At 36.0% G+C, this 14426-nt stretch overlaps 1 protein-coding gene and 1 non-coding gene across 2 annotated transcripts; both read left to right on the top strand.

Moving 5' to 3' along the window:
• Positions 1–5231: 5231 nt before the first annotated feature.
• On the top strand, positions 5232–5304 carry Trnak-uuu. The gene has a single exon. It is a non-coding gene; the product is annotated as a tRNA-Lys (tRNA).
• A 1624-nt stretch (positions 5305–6928) lies between these two features.
• LOC106662010 (cytosol aminopeptidase-like) lies at positions 6929–9675 on the top strand. Its single transcript, XM_014385806.2, has 10 exons — positions 6929–7150; positions 7274–7389; positions 7456–7639; positions 7696–7950; positions 8009–8189; positions 8247–8393; positions 8469–8660; positions 8732–8881; positions 9250–9326; positions 9393–9675. Exons 1-10 carry the CDS (start codon positions 7046–7048, stop codon positions 9564–9566), a joined length of 1581 nt encoding a protein of 526 aa, XP_014241292.1. The 5' UTR covers positions 6929–7045; the 3' UTR covers positions 9567–9675.
• Positions 9676–14426: the final 4751 nt, after the last annotated feature.

Here is a 14426-nt window from a genome sequence, read left to right as displayed (position 1 = left end):
GGTGCGCTACCCCCACCCTCCACACGCCCCCGGAGGCGTGGCCAAGGCGGAGCGCAAAACGGCGACGCCCTGCGGACCACCCCCGTTCCCTGTCAACCCGCTCTGCCGCTCACAACCCCTTCGGCAGGGATGTGCTTCACATCTCCTTCTTGTCGCTTTTCAACGGAAAAACTCGAAAATCCATAAAAATATTCCATAAATTAAATTCCCTTGGATTATTTGCCAATCGTCCGGTTGGCAGAATCATCCTGATCAACTGAACCACCAAAGAACTTAACAAAACTAACTTTTCAGATTTAGATAAAAAATGGCTGTTTATTATTCTAAATAGATAAAATCAAGTAATCTCATCTTTCACCCCATGTTGTGTTATATCAGGTACAACTTTCAAAAATAAGCGAATATATTTTTAATTATTCGTTCTGATTATGTTTAGGCTGTCTAACCTCTTCTTTTATCTGTCTAATCCTTTCTTCTTTTTTCGCCGTCATCACTAGTGAGTTAGTGCCAAAATCATACAGAACAAACTAGATAGGATAGGCTTACCAATGTGATAGCTACAAGTTCAACATGTATGTTGTTAGTTATTTCATTCTGTGAATGTGAATGGTTTCTTCTTTTGATATTTTTCTTCGTATTTTCCATTATAATGATTTTTATTGTCATTTATTAGACCGCAATTCGAAGGCGCATATTCGGGATTGTTTTGACAGGTTTTAGGCAAAACTCATAAAGAAATCTTGCCTAATACAATTAGAGTTTTGTAATTACTGTCTTCTTTTTTATTTTCCTTCGTATTTTCCATTATGAACCATTTTTATTCAATTTTATTCGATGTAGTTAGTCGTTCTCTCAAAGGTGTCATATTTTTTCACATCATCAACTTTCGCGAAGTTGCTGCAACTTTTGTCCCATATTCAGGATTGTTTTGCCACCTTTTTCATTCGATGCTAATAAATTTAAATTCTGTTATTATGTTGTAAATTTGTTAAAGCAAAAATGTCCAACTAGACACGATAGGCGCACCAAAACGATGGAAAACGACCAAGTTATAAACTTCAATCGTAACAACTTCTCATTTTTTCGTATTTGCCATTATGAAACCATTTTTATTATGAAATTTTAGTCGATGTAGTTAATCATATTTTCGTCGATATCGGCTAACTTTCGTAACTTTGCAGCATCTTTTGTCATATAGTCAGCATTGTTTTATCACCTTTTTTACTGTTTTTATAATAAATTTAGTTTTTTTATCATGTTGTGAATACGTTAAAGTTAAAATGTCGAACAATACACGATAGACCAAAACAGGAAACGACCAAAATACATGTTCAACACCACGTAGAAATCTTGAACAAAATCTTGCCAATAAAGATTAATAATTAGTTATTTAATTTGGTAATTATGGCTTTCCTTTTTTAAAATAATATTTCACATTATAGACAATTTTTCTTGTATAATTCGTTAAGACCGTTATTTTCGCCTTAAAAGTTCAGTACAAACTGTGCTAGGAATAGAAAAGTTTTTTTTTTAAACATGTCTTATTTCCCCACTGAAGGAAAGTGGACATTTTTTAATGATGGGCAGCGTTAATTTCCAATCATTCAATTATTTTTATTTTTCTTCCCTTGCTGTTTTCGTGTGTCAGACGCGTTTCGGCTCTTTGCCATCTTCAGCAGTGGATTAGTCTTGTCCAAATTTAATAAACAACGAGAATAGGCGGACCAGTATGACCGTACAATAATTTCAAGATCATACTCAATATTCGGCCTATGTTCGATGAAATAGGCTTTGTTAATGCAAAGAAACTAAATTTTGGGACGTAGCATGTTTTGTGCAATGTTCGGTATTTTTCCCACCTTTTTTACTTTATTTCATAGTAAGTTAGTTAATTTTTTGTTATTTATGTTGCGAATATGTCTCTAGCTAAAAGATCAATTGGAAAGGGTACGGATACCAAAACAATCGGAAACGCTCAACTACAAGTCCAGACAACTCGCAGCATCTTGCCAGTATCATTATTGTTATTATATATGTAATTATTGTTTTTATATATGTATATTTAATTTTTTATATACCCGAAATTTGAGATAAAAAGGTCACTGTCCACGGTCTCCGTAACTGAGACGGCGTACTTCGGATACCCGCGACACCGGACTTTCTACCTCATCAGCACATAGCATATTTTTGTGAAATTCCCTTTTATTGTACAACATGAACATCTCTGCTTAGGCGGTTTGATCGTGTGGATACAGTTCCAAAGACCATGGGTTCAAATCTCATCCGTGACAAAGCCCTTTTTATATAAAACTTTGTGTATTTAAATATTGGGTTGTCCGGAAAATAATGCAGGATTTTAAGTTTTCATTAAAAAAAATCTATATAAAATATTCTGTTTACGTTTACAGGATTACTCATTTGTNAAATTATTTTGATTAAAGAACATTGCTTTAAAGTAACTAGTTTCTTTTTTTTTGTTTAATACCAAAATCCTGCATTATTTTCCGGACAACCCAATAATTAACTACACTCTACGTCAAAAAACCGGACGCCAAACGTATTTTGTTGTTCATTTCAAACTAAATCTTTTATCTCGATTCTAATAGAACATGTTAAGCTAAGCCAAAGTAAACGAGATTAGAAATTCATGAATTTTAACAGAAAAGATTAAATTATTATTCAGAAATCGTGAGATGCGGTCTGGTCTCACGATTTCTCAATAATTATCGATTAACGGTCACGAATCACCACACATATTTAATAATGATGGTTTGAAAGAAAATTCTCCAAAACACCAGAAAGTCATTTAGTGATAGATTAAAACTTTTTTACTCAGTTTTGCTCTTAATGCGTTACTATGAGCAAAACCACGTAATAAATAGTTAAAGTCGCTCCTCACTAAATGATTTTCCGGTGTTTTGATAAATTTTCTTTCAAACCGTCAAAAATAATTTTTAAACTCGTGAATTTTTGATCTTGTTCAATTTGGTTTACATTAAAATAAGTATGTTATAATTAATGTACGATAAAGTACATATCGTTAGGAATAAACAACAAAATATGTGTCCCGTGTAAAACTATTAATCGGCAATAAAACAAAAATGACCATTAATTAATACTGTTTATTGGCTTTTTTTTAGATTGTTCTTGTAAGAGAGGACGTTCGCGGCCTAAATTAGCGAGTTTTGTTAAGTAAAACGATATTCATTCGTAATAAATTCATTCCTTCGTATTTTCCATTATGGGCCGACGTTGCAGCATCTTTGCACTATAGTCAGGCTTTTGGCCACTTTTTTATTTATTCTATAAAAACTTAGTATTCTTTTGACTTCAACACTGATGATCTTTTAATATAATAATGTTGAAGGCTGATCTCTGACTTTACAGGAGATAGTCATTAATCCTAACGCATGTAAATAAAAAAAAGTTTCGTTTTTTCTATTAGCTAAACTTGGCGTGTTTGCAATTTTAAAAAGAACGGGCTAGCCATTCATAAAATACATACACAACATCTTTTTACCACCTCTTTTGTTTAATCATTTAAATAACTTCCATAATTACATCGTCATTTTATATTATGAGATAATTAGAAAAATTTTGAGAAGATAGTTTATAAGTTAGTAATAGTGTAAGAGTAAGTTTGTAACATACATTTTTTTAAGTCTGCGAGAGCATTCAACACGAATATGAAATATTTTATGATCCCGAACAAATGATAAATTTAATGTAATGATTAAAGTTTCTGTAATCCACGTGGTCACAAATGACTCGGGATAAAACGACTTTCTTTTATCCTGGCCGTCACTCTATTAATTATTTATTTACTCATTGTTAGACTGCTCAACAATTTCTTACAACACTTTCAGGCCAGTAAATCATACAGATTAACGAAATCTACAATGACGAAATGTAGTCAGAAGATAATATTGAGTTTGATCTTGGAATTATTGTACGGTCATACTGGTCCGCCTATTCTCGTTGTTTATTAAATTTGGACAACACTAATCCACTGCGGAAGATGGCAAAGATCCGAAACGCGTCTGACATACGAAAACAGCAAGGGTAGAAAAATAAAAATAATTGAATCATTGGAAATTAACGCTGCCCATCATTCAAAGAAATGTCCACTTTCCTTCAGTGGGGAAATAAGACATGTTTAAAAAAAAACCTTTTCTTTTCCTAGCACAGTTTGTACTGAACTTTTAATAATTAAATAAAATCAAACTTCTTTTGATCAGAGGTACTGCCTAAAGGAAAAATGCAGATAATAATATATCTTTTACATTCATTACCATTATTGCACCATTTAACAACCTATAATCATACAAACTGCACAATCTACAGTACACTAAACCTTCTTTGTTCGGTTTTGAAAGTCGTGTGACATACTCTGCCCCGACCGTGCAACTTTTCCAGAAGAAAACTCGAAATCCATTAAGGATTTCCATAAAGACAGGTCCCCGGCGATTCGGTTGAGCGCCTCGCGGGACAGCTCTTGCATCTGTCAACCTCCTTGACACTTAGAGAAACCATTTAGGCTAGGAAAAGAAAAGGTTTTTTTTAAACATGACTTATTTCCAAGGCACTAAATAATACTGAAAGAGATAAATTGTTCTTACATGAAACAACTATTTGATTTAGATTAAACTTTGATATATATATATATNATATATATATATATATATATATATATATATATATATATATATGGTCCAGCATATTTTTCTTTTTCTAAAAAATCAAACGTATTTTTCACCAAACATTATGTTCATTTCTTCTATTTTCAACTCAAATATTACAAGCAAAGATTCTTCAAGTTCTTTTGCCTAAAGTGATTTAAGAAAACATCAATAATTATCTCAATTTTCATCTATATAAGGATCATCAAGTTAATTATATTGCCAGGAAGATAATCTCAATAAAAACTAGGCATAAGAAACCTCGAATCTAGGCAAAAAGAGGGAAAATTCGAAAGGTTGTAGGTTGATATGAGGAGTTGGTGTCCGACTGGATAGCTCAACTGGTAGAGCAGCGGCGTATTGAGCCAAAGGTCGTGGGTTCGAATCCCGCTCGTGACGCTAACTTTTTCATCTCAACTAAGACCTTACATAAACAAAATTAGTTGAAAAGATGAAAACGTTGGCACGATTTGGCACCGCATCTCGCTATATCTAAATAATAAATACAACCCAACATGTTGAGATGGGAAGTTGCTCTCCGAGTGGATCGAAGTCACGATAGCTCAAGTGGTAGAGCAGCGGCGTTTTTAGCCGAAGGTCGTGGGTTCGAATCCCAATCGTGACACTAGCTTTTTTTATTTCAACCAATACCTTACATAAAGATTAATTAATTAATATAACGTTACGATAAACATTATTATAGGTATTCAAAACTTAATGAATATATAAAAACTTAAACTTAGTGAATAACTGCTCCTGTTCCTTGATCTTAAGCAAGTTCAGGATGGATTTATTCATCTGTATATTTTTCTTAACATTAACATTGTAACATTGTTTTAGGCCGTTACCCAAATTGTTATTACTCTTTCAAATGAAATTTGGTTATTATGGACAATTTTGGCTTACCTTTCCTCGCAGGATTGGCCTGACAAACGCGTTCCGCCATTTCGCCAACTTCAATGTTCAACAAACTTCATTTTTCGTCTTTTTTCTATATAGTGTTGTTTTTTCATGCTTGGATGTATTATTGAGTGTTCGTGATAGTTTTCTATGAGGTGATTCGCGAAGTTTGATTATCTGTCATTGTTTGTAAATATTCTTGCATCTCTCCTAATTTTTTGTCCTATCTGTCGATGCATTTGTTTTTCGTATTTGCATATTATGGCGTATATACCATTTTTTGAGTTAGCGGCCTTTAGTACTGTCTGCCTAATATCTCAAGTTCTAAACTACGTTTCTAACACCGAAACGTGTTTAATTGTGCATCCGTTTACTCCGAAAGGCAGTGGGTGGATAAAGTTCATAATGGGTCTGCTTTCAGTGGGGAAAATCAATTCCATTAATCCCCGTATGAGCCCCATTCGAACCTTGTTTCATCTCAGTATTACATTTATGTGTTTATACATTGTTGGCTTGATTAACACTTTTATAAATATATGGCTTCTTAAGAATTTTTTAAATTCATTTACGATAACCACTCGTAACATATTTCATACTGCGTTTCCACGCGTCTGACAGCAGCTGGATATGTTTGGGTTTTTCACAGTTGACTAAGAAGAATTTATTGGACCACATCTCTATTTGTGATTCCTTCCTAAAACACAATCGAACCGACCCATTTTTAAAAAGATTGATAACTGGGGATGAAATTGGGTCTTTGCAACAATGTTCAGAGAGGTCTCCAAAATTATACCCCGAGAAAATTGTTCGTTCGGTATGATTGGAAGGCAGGAAATGCTTGATGATGAGCTTTTTCCGTCCAACCAGATAGTTAATTCTACTGATCAGAAACGACCTAACTAAAGATTTCTTAGCTAACCTCGAGCTTCTTTATTATGCCAATATGAAATACATTAAATAAACTATAAAAACTGCAGACGAATAATTTTACAAAAACCAACACTGAAGATGGGGAAATGCCAAAACGCGTCTGACAGAGATCGGTAACGACCAAATTAACCTATATAAATTATCAATTTTTTATTGGAGATACGGGTTTGATAAAAAACATCGATATATTTAATTTTGTCGATCCATATTGAAGATGTTACATTACTGCTGAAAACAATAAACGTACACATTATTTATTTTTCATTTTCTTTTAGTTTAAAAATGTCATCAAGAATGTTTGATATGTAAGAAACATAATTTTATCATTAAAGCAATTTTAAATAAAATGTCTCTTAATTTAATATCTAGCATAGAAAATTAATTTTAAAAAAATATCCGTTAAAAACATCAGATGTATTTTTAAAATAGTAGTTGTTAGTGTTAGCTATGAAGCAGGTGACATTCCTTTCTTTGAGAGATACTGTTTGAGAAATTTAAAAATAATATTTACGTTTTATAAATTTTTTGAGCCAAAAATGAACCACGGTGTTGTTCTGACTAAATTTCTGCGAAGGTTACCCTGTCAAAATTGCATCGTTAGGTATTTCGAAGACGAATTCTGTTCCACCGCCGACAAAAAAGTGAGTGGGGGGATTATTTTCATAAATTTCTCTGTATCGGCTCAATATTGATCCTATTTTATCCGAACGGTCCAGGAATAATGCTAAAAATGAATGCAAGACACAAAAATGTTGTTTTTTCAGAAAGGTTTAGTGCTTGGAGCATATGATGGTTGCCACGAAGGCGAATACAGGCTAACAGCTGCTGGAGAAAAATACGATGTCGAGTTAGGGGGCAGAATATCGAGTTTACTTAAACAGTACTAGCTTATAGCAGTTTTTATTTATTTTTTTAACCAGTATTATCAGCAGGTCATTTGTTTTAGATCTGGTATTCAGCTAGGTGAGACAGTGATCTACAATAATTTAGGCGCGGAGTTTTATGCAGTTGCTGTATCCGCGCTGGGCCAAGAAGGCCTCGGCTACAATGAGATCGAATGCCTGGAGGAATGCAAGGAGAACATCCGAATCGCTTCTGCAGTGGGGGCTAAAGCTCTGCAAGAGCAGCATGTAAGTTGGCTAAAGCCTTTTACTCGAGCCGGCGTCATACTCGCCCCTATTTCCAGGGTCTTCCGATCGTGATGGTTGAAGGTTTCACCAACCCTGAAGCAGCAGCGGAAGGAGCCATCCTATCCGTTTGGCGCTACCAAGAGCAAAAAACCAACGTTGCCCGCAAAGTTGTCGAGCCCGTCCTCGAACTGTACGATGACCCTGATAGAGAATCCTGGGATAGGGGAATGGTGAAAGGTGGGGCTCAGAATGTCGCTCGTTATCTGGAAGAAAGCCCCGCCAACATCATGACTCCATCGAAATTCGCTAAAGTAATAACTATTATGTAATCAGAGGTGTGGTTTATTCGTATTTTATCTCTACTTTTAGTCGGCTATAGACATACTCTGTCCGTGTGGAGTCTCTGTCGAAGTAAAAGACAGGGAGTGGATAATGGAAAAGAACATGTGCGCGTTTCTCGCCATGGCACGCGGTTCGTACGAGGCCCCACTCATGCTCGAAATGAGCTACTGCGGTGGAAGCGAAGACGACAAGCCGGTTGTTCTCATAGGTAAATAAAAAGTCCAGTTGGAATGATCGACGGTGGGTTCAAAACGGGTGTTTTCAGGAAAAGGCATCACCTTTGACAGTGGTGGATTGTGCTTGAAACCCTGCGAGGGAATGGCGGAATTCAGAGCTGACATGGCCGGTGGTGCAGTTGTTATCGGAGTGTTAAAAGCTCTGGCTATTCTAGGTATTCCTCTCAACGTGACAGGTAAGAAATTCGCCTCCCCTCTCTCTCTCTCTCTCTCAAAAAAAAAAAAAAATCGCTTGAAATTATTGTTTACAGGATTGGTACCGCTGTGCGAAAATATGCCTGGCGGGATGGCGATGAAGCCCGGAGACATAGTCTATGGCTGGGAAGGGAAAACGATCAAAATCGAAAATACGGATAAAGAAGGACCTGTGATACTGGCAGACATCCTCGGCTTTTCGACTACCTTCAAGCCCTGCCTCGTCATCACTATCGGGACCCTATCCCGTAAGTCTTTTTCTATTCTTTCACAATAAACCCACCTGAATTTAAACAATGTTCCGTTTCGTCCTCTCCAGGAGCTACGAGAGCTGCTCTCGGCACCAGTACTTCCGCCGTTTTTGCAACGTCAGATGTCGTCTGGAGAGAAATGGCGAGGGCAGGGGCAGAGACTGGAGACCGGGTCTGGCGACTGCCGATGTGGAAACACTACGCCAACAAAATATTAAGTTAGCAACTAATTCAATTTTCAATTTAAAAAAAAAAAAATTTAACTAAATTTTAAAAAAAGCCTCTTATGATGAAGACTAACTTTTACCATATTTGAGTAGGAAGGGCAGTTTATAACAGCAATTTAATTAATGAAACATAGCTGTGATTTGTTTGTTATAAATTAACATATTATACCGTTATATGTTCACATTAAGTCGTATCTACTTTGCTACATACTCACTGTAATATACTTTTGAAAAATAAGTAGGTACTAACAAAAGCCTAAAATAATTTTATAGAATAAAGAAATGCCAAAGTTATTCACTGTTGCATAAACAAATCAAATCACGTTTTGTTTTAACATTTTTTAAAACATTTATTTTAGAAAGAACGGACGTAGATGTTTGCAATGTTGGCCTGGGCATCGGAGGCGATCCTTGCCTCGCTGCAACGTTTCTCCTTGTAAACTATTTCCATATTTTTTTAATAATAGTTTACTGTATTCATAAATTATAACTGTTATTTCAGGAATTCGCGCCGGCTGTTGATTTTATGCATGTTGACAATACTGGGACGGGTATGGAAGCGTCTGAGATGGCACCGCCGTACCTGAGGCCTGGCTACATGACAGGTCGGCCTACGCGGACCATCGTACAGTTCCTCAACCAAATGGCCTGCCCGCAAGATAAGTCGGTGTGTTGACCTATTTGCCAAAAACTGAAAATCCTAGAAAAAAACGACAATATCACCGTTGATCGGGAAAAAAGAAATTATCTAAAAAATTACAATAAAGCAAAAATTGACAAAGAAAGATTAATTTTCGCTAAACTGCTCAAGTATGACGGTTGTGTAACGAAATACATCCTTACTGTGTGGTATGGTATGTATATGAGATGGAAATCAAATATTAGTGATCGATAGAGACCTAAAACAAAATCATTTTGTCTACATATTCTGCAGAAAATCATGATATTTATTCTTGAGGTGTGATTAACCAGCAGTTTAGTTGTTTTGTAACATGCTTTTAAACTAAAGGAAAAGAAAATGACGCGGATCCAGCCTTCACAACGCAAAAATACTAACAAATCGAGTATATATTTTTTTCTCAAATACATGAAACCTTCTTGTCATAAAGTTAACTCAGGATGTATTGCGATGCCCACACATTATTTGATAAAGGGAGGAAGTGACTCCTTCCGGTTCGGCTCGGTTCGCTAATGGCAGTTTGAAAAAATCGGAAAGTTCGACCATTTAGGGTGAATAATTGAGAGAGTGCCCTTTTATTAATTCATTTCCGAAGTGTGTTTTTTGTTTGTTTTATTATTGCAACATTTTTTTTCCAATCGCCGCTTTTTGCAATCGAACTGAATTTTTACATTCAGAACACTTTTGAATAATAGAACAATTCCTGCGAAAATAATATTGCTAGATGAGCAACAAAGTGAAAATTTATTTTTCAAACACTAATTTTGTTGGCTTAGGTTTGTTCATTTTTAAATATCAAATTGGACATAATCAGCAATAATATTGAGTTGAATAATACAAAGATGAACGCGAAACGTGCCCATCTGACAAATATTTTAAATTTATGGTGTGAATATTTTATTTAAATTTGTTGTACTTAATTTTTGAGCGAGACAAAAGGTTGCAAACTTGTGCGTGTGTGTGTGTGTGTGTGTGTGTGTGTGGGTGTGGGTGTGTGTGTGACAGTGAGCAAAAGACACAGGGGGAGGAATATGGAGTAGATAGACTGATAGAGAGAGTGAGAGGGGGGCAGAGAGGAAATAAATAAGAGAGACAAATAGAAAAAGATTGATAAATATATAGATAGATTAACAGATAGATAGATAGAGATAGAGAGAGCGAGAAAGAAAGAGAGAAAGAGAAAAAGTTACAAAAACCAAAATACTATTTCCTCTCGATTTTGTCTAACATCCACGGTATAAACTTGCATTCATTTTTTTAAAATCTTTCTATATTTAACGTAAGCACAACAATTGGCACAGGAATAAATATATAAGGAACCAAAATATTATGTACTTGAAATATTTTTTCTCGGCTCGTACGATTGTATGATCTTTCGACCTATTATCACCAAAAGTTTCATTAAAATCTCTAATCCTATGTCCCTAGCTTAACTTAATTTTTCACTGAGACAAAACGTTACAAATTTGACAGAGAGAGAGAGAGAGAGAGAGAGAGAGAGAGAGAGAGAGAGAGAGAGAGAGAGTGAGAGAGTGAGAGAAAAGAGAATGAAAAAAAAATAAAGAAGATAGTCACAACCAGCAGATAGATACATAGAAACAAAAGATAAGGAGAGAGAGCGATAGAGACAGAGCGAGAGAGATAGACAGAGAGAGAAAGAGAGAAAAAAGATAAAGAGAATGAGAGGGAGAGTGACAGAGAGGGGAAGAGAGAGAGAGAGAAGAGAGAGAGTGACAGTGAAAGATTATATAAAGAAGATAGTCACAGGCAAATAAATAGACAGATAGAGTAAAGAGAGAACGATAAAGATAGATAGAGAGAGAGAAAGAAAGAGAGAAAGAAAGAGAGAAAAGAGAATGAAAGGGGAAAAAAGAAGTCTCAAACAGCACATAGATGTATAGAAAGAAAGATAAGGAGAGAGAGCGATAGAGACAGAGCGAGAAAGAGAGAAAGAAATATAAAGAGAATGAGAGAGAGAGAGAGAGAGAGAGAGAGAGAGACAGTGAAAGATGAATATAAAAAAGATAGTCACAGGCAAATAAATAGAGAGATAGAGAGAAGAGAGAACGATAGAGAGAGAGAAAAAAGAGAATAGAGAGAGATAGTGAGAGATAGAGAGGAAAAGAGAGTAAGCGAGTGACATTGAGACAGAGAGAAATATAAATAAGAGAGTAACAGACAGACAGATATAGAAAAAGAGAAAGAAAGAGAAGACAGGGTAGAGAAATAGGAAGAGAGATAGTAATAGATAGATAGATAGAGATAGAGAGAGAGAGAGAGAGAGAGAGAAAGAGAGAGAGAGTGAGTGAGGGAGAGAGAGAGAGAGTGAGCAGGAGACAGTGTGTCAGACACAGAGGAATTCCAGATTCTCTAGGTGAAGACATTATTAATTTTCATAATTTTGTATTTACCATTTCACCATTTTATTGGTGTCTTGGAAAAGACCTTACATGTTAATGTAAGATTGATACTCAATTTTTCTTTGATTACTTTGATCTTAGAATATTTACAATTACTTTGATCTTTTTACGAAAATGAACACCTTGAGCACAGGTGAACTGCTTGAAAATGACAAACGACAGAATTTTTTGGGCGTTGGTGGTTTCATGAGCTCGACTCTTGAAACAAAGTCCAATTATCTGTTACTTTGAAAATTGTACTTTAAATTATCATTTTCCGTGAGAATGGGATCTATTTTCTCGGAAGGGACGCTTCCTTGGAAGATGTCAGGTGCTAATGAAGTCTCCCATGGGAGAGGGCGTCGCTCACCATACCTGGATGCGTTGACACGCCTCTCTTCGGCTGTCGGCCCATCAGTTGAAACGCTTCCGGATTATATATTCCCCACTCTTTGTAGTACCTGCCGGTCCGTGTGTTCAAGTTGTGCTCCTCGGAAGTGAGGCAGGAGCTCGTGTAATAGGAAAGCGATGTCGGTTAGAGAAACAGCCCCCAAGGGTGACCTACCCCGCTTTCTTATACCGCCCCTGTCGCCGAATTACACTTTATGTCACGGCCCAAATAACAAATGTAATTCTTTATACCGACCGGGAAAGTGATACACTAAGGTCAGGTAAATTTCCTTCCTCTCTTAACTATTGAACGAATTATGTTATGGATAAATATAAAACTGTATCAATAGCGGAAATGGTTTTATTGCTTCACTTACTGAAGTTTCAACGGTGCTTATAATTTGTCAAGAAACAAAAATAGAAACACAGTGGATTAATAATTTGTCCACCCACGTTGTTACTATTCTTTTTATGAAATATTTGCTGCTGTCACATGCGTCCTTCAGATGTAATAAATAACATACATAAAGAAAGAGCGAGATAGCGAAAGAAAGAGGAGACAAGGGAGAGAAGGGGGGATTTTCGAGGATCTTTGTTTTCTCTCACACTTCATTCTTTCTCTCTACATGCATCTCTACTTCTACATCAGTAATATATCTCTTTCTCTGCCTGTCTCTCTCCGTCACACACATACCGGTTGATCGTTCTTTCACTATCCTTCTCTCGCTATCTGTCTGTCTGTCTCTCTCTCTCTCTCTCTCTCTCTCTCTCTCTCTCTCTCTCTCTCTTTCTGTTTCTCTTTCTCTTTCTCTTTCTCTTTTTCTCTCTCTCACATGACTCATCTTTCTTTCTCTATCTTGCTCTTTATTTATGTATGTTCTTTATTACATCTGAATGACGCATGTGTCAGCAATGGAAGGTAAAACTTCATAAAAAGAATAGTAAACAACGTATGTGGACAAATTTCTTTTCTCAATCTCTACTTTTCCATCACCCTTCCGCCTCTTTCCATCGTTCGCTCGTACTCTCTTTCCATGCATCTCTTTCTGAGTCTCTCCTATCCCTCTATCTCTTTCTATTCCTCTCTCTCTCTCTCTCTCTCTCTCTCTCTCTCTCTCTCTCTCTCTCTCCCTCTCTCTCTGTATTTGCTACCTCTTTCTCCTTTTCTCTTTCTCTCTCTCCCTCGTTTCGTATCTTTCTCTCTCTCTCTTACTCTCTCTCTCTCTTACTCTCTCTCTCTCTCTCTGTATTTGCTACCTCTTTCTCCTTTTCTCTTTCTCTCTCTCCCTCGTTTCGTATCTTTCTCTCTCTCTCTTACTCNCTCTCTCTCTCTCTCTCTCTCTCTCTCTCTCTCTCTCTCTCTCTCTCTCTCTCCCTCTCTCTCTCTCCCTCCTCCCTCTATATCTATCTACCTATCATCTCTAATCTCTCACTCTAGCTATATCTCTGACGCGTGTACGTTCACAATTAGAAAGAATGTGAGAAAATGAGAGAGAGTGAAAGCTTGAATGATTGTAAGTCCTTTTATCGTCGTTAATCCCGCAAATTTAGGTTGAGAATGACCCTTTCTACAATTAAGGGAAAAGAAAACGAGAGGAAGAGAGTAAGAGGGAGAGAGAGAAAGTAAAAAAGGAGTATAGAAAAGGTGTAAGAGCTAGAAGGGGAGGACGAGAAAAGGCAAACGTAAGACGGTTACAAAGAAATAAAAAAAAATAAAGAAGTTTTGAGAAAAAGACTGTGAGAAAGAGTGAGACATACATAAGATATAAACAACTAATTAAATGATAAAATACACAACAAATAATAAATCGTTCAGTGTTTACCGACCTTCTTGTTCAAATAGAAATTCATGCCAACAAAAATACTTGATTCGTTGATTATACCTTGATTAATGAAGATCTAATAAATATTAACATATGTTGTCTGAATGTTTTATTTCCGTTGTGAATACAAACATCGTCTCTTTTGTAAGTTTCTCCACTTCCTTAAAAGTCAACTACCTCAAGTCATTGTCATAAAACTCACTTCACTGTTTGAAAGAAAGACAGGTAGGAATCCTTCAGTCGTA

The sequence above is a fragment of the Cimex lectularius genome, unplaced genomic scaffold, assembly GCF_000648675.2.
Source record: "Cimex lectularius strain Harlan isolate CLEC.00 unplaced genomic scaffold, Clec_2.1 scaffold59, whole genome shotgun sequence".
Classification (NCBI taxonomy): Eukaryota; Metazoa; Arthropoda; class Insecta; order Hemiptera; family Cimicidae; genus Cimex; species Cimex lectularius.
This window is presented reverse-complemented; position numbering and strand designations above follow the sequence as displayed.